The 11,051-nt window shown below is 46.3% G+C and overlaps 2 protein-coding genes across 4 annotated transcripts in view; one reads left to right on the forward strand and one right to left on the reverse strand.

Moving 5' to 3' along the window:
* MGAT4B (alpha-1,3-mannosyl-glycoprotein 4-beta-N-acetylglucosaminyltransferase B) overlaps positions 1–1,726 on the forward strand; it is a 51,364-nt gene extending 49,638 nt beyond the window's left edge. For all 3 annotated transcript variants that reach the window (XM_032125007.1, XM_032125009.1, XM_032125008.1), the window contains 2 exons: positions 530–642; positions 718–1,726. In XM_032125007.1, coding sequence (XP_031980898.1) covers positions 530–642; positions 718–741 — 137 coding nt within the window. In that variant the 3' untranslated portion in view covers positions 742–1,726. The remainder of the gene's footprint in view (positions 1–529; positions 643–717) is intronic.
* Positions 1,727–1,979: 253 nt separating this feature from the next.
* On the reverse strand, positions 1,980–10,218 carry LOC116451492 (leukotriene C4 synthase-like). The gene is made up of 5 exons (XM_032125010.1): positions 10,055–10,218; positions 5,464–5,563; positions 3,591–3,661; positions 2,851–2,932; positions 1,980–2,582 (listed from the first exon to the last, which is right to left on the reverse strand). Exons 1-5 carry the CDS (start codon positions 10,110–10,112, stop codon positions 2,435–2,437), a joined length of 459 nt encoding a protein of 152 aa, XP_031980901.1. The 5' UTR covers positions 10,113–10,218; the 3' UTR covers positions 1,980–2,434.
* Positions 10,219–11,051: the final 833 nt, after the last annotated feature.

Consider the following 11,051-nt stretch of genomic DNA (forward strand, 5'->3'; position numbering starts at 1 on the left):
ACTTTGTCTCCTGCCACCTGAGCTTGTTTTAGTGCTTGCCCTGCCCTTGTACAAGAAGGAGCAATTGCAGCCTCCAGAGACCTGCCAGTGTGTGGTACAGCCCTGGTGTCCCTGCTAAGATATCTTTTTTTTTATTAAGTAGACAAATAAAAGAAAAATTTCCTGGTACATGTAGTGTTTTGCCATTTTCTTATTCCTCTGCATGCTGGCTGGTTTCTCCCAGTTGCATTTTCAAAAAAAACCAAATCACACGCAAAAAGTGTGTCAGGCCACTCTGTCCCCTTTCGCCCAGCAGCAATATCTAGCCAAATACTCCCCATTTTGTTTTGTTTACCTGATTTTTGTTCTCCAAAGTGTGGTATTTTGCACTGTATTGCCATCCACGCTGCTGGTTTTTAGCCTGTCTTGTGTTGGGGAGTGGCAGGCAGGGGCTGCTGGGGCTGTTGGTGGTGCCCCTCAGGGAGAGGGGAAGGTGAAGGGGCAATGCCAGAGGACCATCCCTGTGTCAGCCACATGCTCTCCCCACCAGGCTCATTCTCCAAGGGCATCGCAGAGGGCGAGGTGGACCCATCTTTTGGGCCGCTGGAGGCCATCAGGCTGTCCATCCAGACCGACTCCCCGGTGTGGATCATCCTGAGCGAGGTAAGCCGAGCTCCCTCAGCACCTGCCCAGCCCAGCCCTGCTCATCGCTCTCATCCCATCCCTCTCTTCTTTCAGATTTTTATCAAAAAAGCAGAATGAAACATGTATGAGGCAGAATGGACACACTCCTGGATCCCTGGTCCTGCTCCCTCCCTCCTGTTCCCTCCTCCCCACGGCGCCTTGCCCGGACCAGGACAGCGCAGGGCCGGCTGCCGGAGGCAGCACTCGCCGCCAGACTGCAGCAAAGCTGCTGCTCGGCCGGCCCCACCATCCCCAGCGGGGCTGCGGGGCCAGGACGGGCATCGACTTCTCCTGAAGAGGAGCAAAAAGCAGAACCCAACCCCCTGTGCAGAGGGGTGGCTTTGCTCCGCTCCCTCGGCCCCTCAGGGTGCCGGCTGCCGCTCGGGACACGGACACGGGACAGTTTGGGGTCGGGATGAGCTTTAGCGAGCGTGGGGACAAAAAGCACCTTCAGCCCTGGACAGGGCAGTCTTTGGCTGTATTTGGGGACAGAGCAGGTCACACTGAGTCCTGCCAGCTGACCCCGCCGGCGCGCTAGGATGGAGGCGGCAGGGACCAAGGTCTGCCTTGCCCTCTCCCAGGCAACAGTCCTGGCCACAGCTGAGGATTAAGTGAGGGCAAAGACTGACCCTCCTTCAGCAGAGGAGGAACGAATCCAAAGGGGTTGGAGCTATGATTATGGCAGGGAAAACAAAAAATAAAATACGCCACACTGTGCCTGCCAGCATTGAACAACAGCCCCTTAACTCATGGTGAAGTCTCCAGTGTCTTCATGCCTTGAGATTGAGTGCAGAAACTGTCTTTTTTAAAATAACTATTTCAGTTATTGATTGATGTGGGTTTTTTGGGGAAGAAAAAAAAAAATAGCAGAAGTAGCCCAGTTCAAAAATAGTAGGGATTAGTGTAAATCCCAATGTCCTTTCAGCTATACACTGGAATGCATTATACTACTTTAATGTGCTGTATTTTTTATTATTGGATACATTTGATTTTTTCAAGTACATCTCTCTATATAAATATATAAAATAATGTGCACTGTAATAAAAGCTAAATTTAAACCTTTGGTGCAGCAGTGAGAGTCACTTGCAGCAGGGCTGCTTTAGGCTTCTGCAAACCCCAGGTTCACAGTGGAGGGTGTAATCCAGGGAGGGCAAAGTACTACTGCAGGGTGGGTAAGTGAAGATAAGTGAGGCTGGGGCAAGGTAAAGGTCATTCAATCAATGCCAAACACAGACTTTAGTATTTGGACTAGGGTCAGGCTTTTCTCCCAATATTTGGATGTGGTTTTAGGCAAGTTTACCCATCCTTTTCAGTTAGTCACAGCAGCTTTTCCTATAAACACAGTCCCCAACTCAGATATTCTCACAGCAGTCTCTGAGCACCTTTGACAATCACAGGTGATTTCTAGTGAGAAAAATAATTTATTTTTGTATATCCATGGTGTGATTCTTCAACATAGATCATTACAGCAGTAAGGAGGAGAGACGACAGCATGTGGGTCGATCTGTGCTCCATGAAGCAGAGCCAGAGGCATTTTAGAGCAGACAGTGCTACAAAGCTCAGCGGTGAAGCTCCTCAGCAGGAGCAGGGGCTGGAAAGCACTTGCCTTCTAGAAGGGAAATTATCTCTGAAGAGCAGAGGAGTGCCAGCATCCCCCTCCCTTCAGAGGGGAGCACAGAGACAGGGAAATAGTCTCTCTCTGATGGTGCCACATGACTGGCTCCCCTGTGCCAGGGGCAAACAGTGGTTTTTGGGAGAGCTGTGGCCCCTCTCACCAGGCACTGCGTAGCTGGAGAGGCCAGGCCAGTGCTGACATCCATGAGGAGGAGCTGGGCCACAGGAAGTGTGCCAGGAGCCCGGCCAGCGCCAGACCCAGCAGCAGCCAGAGCAGCCAGGCACTGGCGTACAGTGGTGCCAACCTGAGTGGGAGAGAACCCTGTCAGGCACTGCCAGCCCAGCCAGGGCACAAGGCACACTGGCAGGGCTGAGCATCCCCACCCTCCTTTGAGACAGGGAAGAGGTGACACAGCCATGAGCACATGGGCGCAGGAGAGGAGGAGGAGGAGGAGGTGGTGAAAATCTGCCTGCAGTCCCACCCGTGGGAAGGAAACCTGTTCAGGGGCCACATCCTGCTCCCAGCCTCCCTGGGCTGGTTTTGGGTGCCCACGGCCCTGGTCAGGTACTCACCGTCCCTGTGCAGCCACGGTGTATCCCTGGAAGTACTTGAGGCGGGCGTAGAGGTACAACAGCCCACACGCCGCAGTCACACCTGTGGGGAAGAGGGGAGCTGGGGATGCCTGGACACTGCTGTGTTCCAGCACTGTCACCCCAGCAGATGGGGCATGACCAGAAAACCAAATACAGAGTTATTTGGCTTTAAACCACTGTGGGAGTTTAAATGAGTTTTCTTCCTTCCCTTTTTGTGAGAGATGAACTTCTCTGCCCCACAGAGCTGCCCTGGGACTTGGGTTGGCAACGTTCGCTTAAATGATTTCTCCTCACAAGTTTCCTGTGGCAGCAACCAAATCCCCTAAACTCACTTGGTAGTGATAGACAGTGGATGAGTAACTGTTTGGGTTATGGTTTCTCATTCTGACACAGCACTGCCTCAGCTGCTGGCACCCTGGACAGCCTGACCTTGTCTAGGAGAAGCAGCACGAGGGGACAGCCAGGCTCTGGTGAAGGAGCAAGGGCTGCCAGTGCCTGCTCCTCCAGGCAGGAATGGGCTCAGCTGCTCCCAACAGGAGCTGGGGCACTTCATGGTCAATCCAGCTAAAGGGGAAATTTGTTTTCCATGAACAACAGCCTCACAAGCACAGAGAGAATGTGCCTGAGTCACAATAGGATTTAAACTGGGGTTGGGGTTTTTTTGTTTGTTTGTTTGTTCACGTGGTTTGGGTTGGAGTTCCCCCCCACATCCTTGTTACCTTGATGGAAGAAGATTCCAGCAACCCAGAGGAGTGAAATGAAGATTGGGAAGTACTCTGAGCAGTTTGCCCTGGTGAGAACCAGAGATGAGAGTTAAAATTGCCTCCTTATATGTCGGAGCATGGATAACCAAGGCTGGAGTAGGGAATGGGAAACTCACATCAGAGCTGATAAGAACCATTACTGTGCTGTGGGAAAGGAGCCTTTTCTGTGATCCAGAACACCCAATATCTGTATTTAAGAGAAAAAAAGCACCCAAACAACACACAGTGTTCACCTCTCCTGCATTCACATGGCCCTGGAATGATGAGCTGTGGCTGAGATGGAGATTTGTCTCTGCTGGACCCGCGACAGGCTCCATTCCGTACACAGCACCATCACAGACAGCTGCTGCACCGCCAGCTGCTGCGGGAGAGCCTCCATGTCAGTATTTAAGGAGCTTTCTCTTCCCCTCAAGTGAGCACAGCCCAAATTTGGGAGTGACACGTCACATTCTAAGAAGGAGACTTCTCTCAGATAAAATTCAGCAGAAGGTGATCAGATCTGCAGCCAGGTTTTCTTCTTCCTTTTTCCTTTAGTGGCAAAAATACTGATTTTCTGCAAGAAGGCTAGGAGCTGTGCTGTTAAAGACACTGGTTTTGCTTCTCCTACATTTTACTATTCCCTAGGCAATTTAATCTTAATTTTGGCCAAAAATGAACCAACCTTTGGAGAATGGAGCCAGGCTGGGAGCTGGAAAAAGTCTGTAGAACCTTATGCTGTAAATGCAGTTTGAGCCTCAGTGAAGGGAGGCTGCCAGGTTTCTCCAAGTGAGTAGTATGTCAATACCACTTTTCCCCCTTTTTTTTTTTTCAATATATCAATTTATCCATTTGTGTACTATTCCACAAGGAAAAGAGGAGAAAAACCCACAAAGAAGCAATACCTTCTCAAGTCCAAGTTCCCCGAGGTCACCTTCTCTGCCAATTACAGCCAGGGCTTCCCAGAACACCACAGCCCATGGCATGACTTGGTTAACACACATTTAATAGTTAAGTATTTAATTAAAAGCCACATCAGCAGCTCCCCAGCTCACAGAGGCTGATGTCTCCAGGCAGGCTGGCCTTCCATGGCACCACAGAAGGACTGAAGCTGGTGTTTTTGTCACTCCACAAATGCTTCCTGTGCACTGGCGAGGGAACGCAGCTGCTTTGTTCGGGATTTAGTGCTGTGCTGGAACTACCCTTCACACCAGCCCCAGCCAATTCCTTTCAATCGCTTACAAAACAGAATGACTGAGATGAAAGACAGAATCTGGTGCTTGTTGGAAGCCGAAGGGATCTGTGAACATTTCCAGTTTACCTCCAGCATTGCTCTCTCCATAGGAACAGAGCAAAAAGAAACAGCCCTCAGCAGGGCCCCACGAGTGCTGACTCTCACAGTACAATGGCTTCTGAAAGGGAAAAAATTAAAATGCTCTTGTAGCTGGTTCTGCCAGCAAAGCCCTTTGCTTCAATTCAACAGCAAAACACTACAAGAAAATACCAGGTTATTAATAAAGCTTTGGCTGCTCTCACCATTTGGAGCCAACGGTAATATTAAATTTAATGATGCTAATCATGAATGCTCTGCACCTCCTCCATACGGCCACTAATTCATAATTTGGCTGCCTCACAATGCCAGAAGGAGAATTATCATGGATCTGCAGAAACACCCCAGCCAAAGTGCTCCAAATCAAAACTCAGACCTTTGCACACAAAGCATTGAAAGAAAAATCTAATACCAGTAGCAGTAAGTGAAAAGGTGACTTGAGGGTGACCAGTGTCTCCCGACAGTGACAGTTGACTCAAGTCTTATCTAGACAAAGTCACTACAAAAAAGTCAAAATCTTACTGAGCTCTGAAGGTCCGCTCAAATTCAGGGTGACCTGTTGTTTCAGGAGGGGAAATCCTGTACTTCCGACGGGTGTAGATCACCTGCATCGCAAAATAGGCTAAAAACAGAACACAGGAATGGTAACAGACCAGCAGTGTTTATTTAGCCAAGCTTTATCTGGCTTAGAATCAAGCAAGTGGTTAGAATAAAAGAGATAATATGATCTAGGTCCACAGTCCAGGGCTGTCACATATGACCTGTAATAAATGTGCCATTTATTTCACGTTTTGATGCCATGGAGATTTTTTGCCTTTCCTTTTATACCCCTGTTATACTTTTTTACAACTTCTGTATTCCTAGTGCTTATTGCCTACATTCTTGGACTTGTTTGTTCAGCTAGAAGACTAAACATTTTAGAAGCTTTGTAGGTAGGGATCAGTGTGCCCCAGACCCCAAGGTCCTCTCCAAAACACATTCTGTAAACTAAGATAGAACCATCCAGGGGAAGGCTCATTGGGGAAGGGGGCTCATTCGAGCCTCTCGTTGGGGAATTTTTGATAGATGTGCTAATTAGTAAAACCTTTAATGATATACCCAATCTTTGGGGTGTGCATTGTGGTGCGCATGGAGGTGCATTCGACCTAGACATAGTGCACCTAAGGATCCTTAAAATAAATACCAAGGTAAAATCCATTTTTCCCTTCTAACCGTGTTTGACTCTTGATTTTAAGACCAGGAAAAGGCATCAGTTTAAATTCAGGTTTGGTTATCCCAGCTGAGCACCAGTGCTGGATGACACTTTGCATCATGTCATGCCCAAACAAAGAATAAAACCTTACCAAGTCCACACCGAGTCACAGAATTATTTCTTAATCTTGCCCTTTGTGTTTAGAGCATCCGTGCACCCTCAGCCAGTCTGATGGGAATGATGTGCAAAACTCTGCTATTCCTAGTGGATGCAAAGGATGGTCCACATCACAGAGCAGCATCCAAACTGTCAAGCACTGGGGTATCATTAAGTCAATTAGAGATGCTTTTAATCATGGCAATAAAAGGAAATGGGGAAGAGGGCAATTTTTTCTTGCCCCTTGCTCCTGCAGGGCAGCCCCAAGAGTCCAGCAGTTCAAGGAGCAGAGGTGCCTCCCATGCCTGCTATCAGCCTGTGCCACGTTTGAGCCAAGGCACTGACTCAGTGTCTGCTACATCAGTCCTTTGTACATTCGTAAAGGACATGGAAAGTCACTTCAAAACAATGAAAACTTGCCAATATGAAAATTTGGAGTGTTTCACTATTTATTGAAATCTCCTACTCCCACGGGCAATTGCTGATGCTCCAAGTGTTTTATTTAGGTGCACTACTACACTGTTGCTTTTATTGAAAACTCCTATTTACTTATAGGAGAAAACTAAATTATGAAAACAATTACTTTGGTGGCTGTGGTGGTGTCACTGAGATGCTTATGTGAGTAAAGTCCTCGCGTAGCAACATTTCCAGAGTTCACATAGAGACAAGGAGTAAGGCCTGCCTTGGGGACTGTCTTATTGTAACAAAGATAAAAGCAGAACAGCAGGATAGAGAAGGGGAAGTAGGAACAGATGTTCCAAGATTAGAGGAAAGACATGTGCCTGCAGAAAAGCATTAGAACATACGTAGAAGGGCATTAGAAATGTAAATAATCTGATGCTCTGTGACTTGTGTATCACAAGGCTTTAGTAACATAAATACCAACAGTCATTCCTTTAAAGACACATTTAAGAACAATTAAGCACGTTCTAGCGTCTTCCACGGTGACCCAGCCCTAAACAAAAGGTGCTGACAGAGCAGGGTGGGGAGAAACAAGAATGCTCCCCCCTCTTGGGTTCATTTGTAGAGCACTGGTCACGGGTGAGGGTATTCTCCTTCCCCAGAGGTCCAGCGGGACATGACCCAGCATTCCCTCTCTGTATCCAGAGAGATGTAACACGCAACTGGAATTCAGCAGCTGCTGGCAGAGCTCTGGGAATAAGATGAAACCATGACTCATCCTGTTACCTCCTCACCTCAGGTAATCACCTCTCCTCCTCCCTGATGCTCTCAGGGTCTCATCCCGGTCTCCTCTCCAGAAATGGACTGAGCTGAAGTTACAGCATCATGAGCAGCTCTGCTTGTGGCATAAGCCAAACTGCACTGGGCAATGCTCTTCATCCTGCTTTGTGCCATCTGCAGCTTTCCTAGCGTAGGATTCTTGTGACTGATGAGTGAGGTAAGAGTCATTTCAGATCAAACCTCTCCATCAGCTCTACAATTAGCATCTTGCTTCTACACAGGGGTTAATATTCAGACAAGTCCTACCCAGATCCCTGACACTTAGGGATGGGTAACATACAAAATAACCACCCAAGAGGAGCAGGAGCCTTTTGGAGGATGGCTGGCTGTTCCCCAAACCTGGTGTAACAGTGAAGCACTAAGGATGAAGAATCAGTCCCCAAAAGCATTTCTCAGAATGAGGCGTTGAAAAAACCCACACTGCATGAGCCTTCTCAGCACAGACTTTTAGAAAAAAGTGTTCAATCTACTCTGCAGGACCCTTCAAACTATTTTTTTTTGTGATTCATGTCTCGAGGTTAATCACCTGTGTGGATTCCCATGTGGCTTAGGGGCTCAGCTCTCCCTGAACTTTGCTCCTCAGCGGAAATATTCTTCATTCTCTATTTGATTATGTCCACAAACTTGTCAAATCATATCATAGCTGCTATCTGCCACATTTGAGTGAACCTGGCAAACAAGCCCTGTGGGGCCTGACAGTGACATTGCATATGTTTTCTTTCCTTTGAAGCCATAAAATAAAGGGGGGGGGGGGGGGGGAGGGGAGGGGAGGAAGGGGAAACCGGTAGAATAATTTTGCTCTGTGGTACAATGTTCACCACAAGGCTGGGACACGTATCTATAGAGCGCTAAGCTCAAGAGTTTCACTAAACTGAGAATGATTAAATTAAAAAGGGGAAAGTTACTTAAAAGAATGTGGAAACTGCAGGATTCCAGGAAATTTAAAAGGAAACATAAAAATCAACCAACGTTGTACCAAGGTCAGCCATTAAATTACGTCTCCCACACCAGGATGTGATGGAGGAGTGTCACAGGGAATAGCCCATGTCCGTGCTCAGAGCGAGCCCCAGACCTGTAACTCACCTACACAAATGCCCTTTCAAAACATGCAGAGAAAGCCACTGCACAGCTCAGAACCCCAGTGACACAGGCACACGTATTTCATAGTGGATGGAAAGGAAACACACAGGATTCTGCAATTGCTCCTTGGCTTCCCATGCACAGACCATAAACCCAGGATACTTTATCCGATCGAACACAGATAGGAGGGTGTCAATGCCTGCTATTTATCTGCTGGCTTCACACCTGGCCTGCATGCCATGAAAGGAAAATGCTTAAGGCTGCAACCTTTACAAAGTACTTGAAATTCTCATTAAACAAAAACATTTGAGACAAAACTGCTATGTACGGATTTGCTGCTGAGGGTTTCCCAAAGGAAAAGGGCTCAGCAGGATTTCTGTGACTCAATTTCAAGTTTTCTTCATGGCTTCTCTTTGCACACTAAACACTCGCTCCACCTCCACTTAGTTAAATAACAAAAAAATTCATAGTAAAAAAGTTTCTTCTATTTGTAGTCACAGCATTTCTCTGTAAATTGAGTGGAAATTACAGATAGTTCAGAAGTCCTGAGGTCTTTTTTTTTAGGTGGCATATTTTGTTTTAAATAATGCTTCTATTAAGAGATTTATCATCTGATGGCTAAAAGCACATCAGGCTGCTCATAGATTCACATCCATTTGCAAGCAGAGATGTGATAGCTGTATGGTGAATTAATACAGAAATAAACCCCACAAACTTTCCCTTATAGAAATGTGAAGATTTTAATAAAATGGGGGCTCTGTCCCCATCCCAGGCAGGGGAGTGACCGTCCTGAAGCCCAAGAGGGAGAGACTTTGCCCAAAGGACCCACAAACAAAGAGCTTGGCAACAACACTTCTTTCGAAATGGTCTAAACACAATGCATCTATTTAAATTAGAAGTCACTGAGTTCCTTTGAAGAGCTCTGTGTCTATTTCTGACCAGAACTTGCATTAGTTTCCAAATTACTGTGCTCTCAGTTCATCTTGTCATCTACGCTGTGCCATATGAACATACAAGGGGATCGGCCACAGAGAAACACCTGTGTGCACGAGGCTCTTTCCTCCATGTCTGTACACTGACCTCCTCACCAGCACATTTACTAACCTGCCCTTATTTTGGCTACCTCCAGCCACTGCAAGTTACAAATTACCTACTAGAATTCAATCACAAACTGGTGTACTTTAAGAACATCCTGTTGAAATTGCTTTAAGTCTGAAAGTTTTACTTGCTGGCTTTGAGGATCGTTTCAGTCCCTGTTAAATAATGATCACCCTCAGGCATGACACTTCTGCCATGGATACCCAAACATTTGTATCATTTTACCACGTTGGAAAACAGTGACTTTCACTCCACAGACACTCCAAGGAAAATACAGGAACCACACCCCACAAAGTTTAACATAATTAGCTGAATACTATCTGGCATTGTACAAAGGACATTTACCTTGCTCCAGGACTCCCAGAACTGTGACCACGGCCAGCAGGTCTATCTGATCTCTCATGCTCCTGACTGTGGAGCAAACCCCAACCTGATGCGATGGGTACAGCCGTCCCAATCCTATCTCCCCACCACCACCAAATTCCACAGAGCTGCCTCTGAGCACAGGTGTTTCCTCCACCCACACCTTAACTCACCTTAACTCTCTCCACACCACGTGGTTTTCCAAAGCAGCCACCCACGAGAAAATACCTATTCCAGCCAAGTGCCTTTAGCTGACCAATGGAGTGGGGAAGAATTTTGCATGAGCAAACTATGAAATTCTCCTAATAACATTTACAGATTTTATACCATGATTGAATTATATGTTGCCAGCAATGGAAAGATGATGGAATTCTTTCCAGCCCTTTTGTTGCTAGTTTTAATGAGCTCTGAAGCATCTCAATTATGTGCAAGGTTGTAAAAATTATTAACAAGCATTTACAAATTAATGACTTGACCTTCTGCTCTTATTTCAAGTAGTGGAGTTGACCATGAAAGATTTGATACACTCCAGCTGAAGTAACTTAATTCTGTTATCAGATTCTGTAATTTTAGAAGAACATTCAGATACTTTATCCTACTCATTACTACTCTAAGTTTACCAAAGAGGAGGTCTTTTCTAGCACCCACTCACCCTTAGTAGTTTTCTAATGTTTTAAAGCAACACAAACCTTTTCCTGGCGAACATACAAAATAGAAGTTCTCAGTTCTGAAGGCAGCAGATGATGTAGAAACATACAGACCCTGAGAAATGTTACACTGACATCAGAGTTATAACTGTAAAATATAAAATTTGAAAACCAATGTTTTAGCCCTGAGTAACTCTTCTCCCTGCTCCACAAAAGTAAAACAGGCATCAGTTCAAAAAGTTACTTTATGTTTTTGAGCAACTTTATACACAAGACTACTGTGACTTCAAAATTTTTGAAATCAAAGAGGAGGAAGGTTTTCTCTTAATTTT

Source organism: Corvus moneduloides, chromosome 15 (genome assembly GCF_009650955.1).
Source record: "Corvus moneduloides isolate bCorMon1 chromosome 15, bCorMon1.pri, whole genome shotgun sequence".
In the NCBI taxonomy this organism is placed as follows: domain Eukaryota; kingdom Metazoa; phylum Chordata; class Aves; order Passeriformes; family Corvidae; genus Corvus; species Corvus moneduloides.

Excerpts from the sequence above, each read along its gene's own strand:
- LOC116451492 (XM_032125010.1), bottom strand. The coding sequence starts at position 10,112 with ATGAGAGATCAGATAGACCTGCTGGCCGTGGTCACAGTTCTGGGAGTC. Across the intron at positions 2,933-3,590 it reads TGGAATCTTCTTCCATCAAG|GTGTGACTGCGGCGTGTGGG; the intron begins GTAACAAGGATG and ends TCTTCCCCACAG. Across the intron at positions 2,583-2,850 it reads ACCGTGGCTGCACAGGGACG|GTTGGCACCACTGTACGCCA; the intron begins GTGAGTACCTGA and ends TCTCCCACTCAG.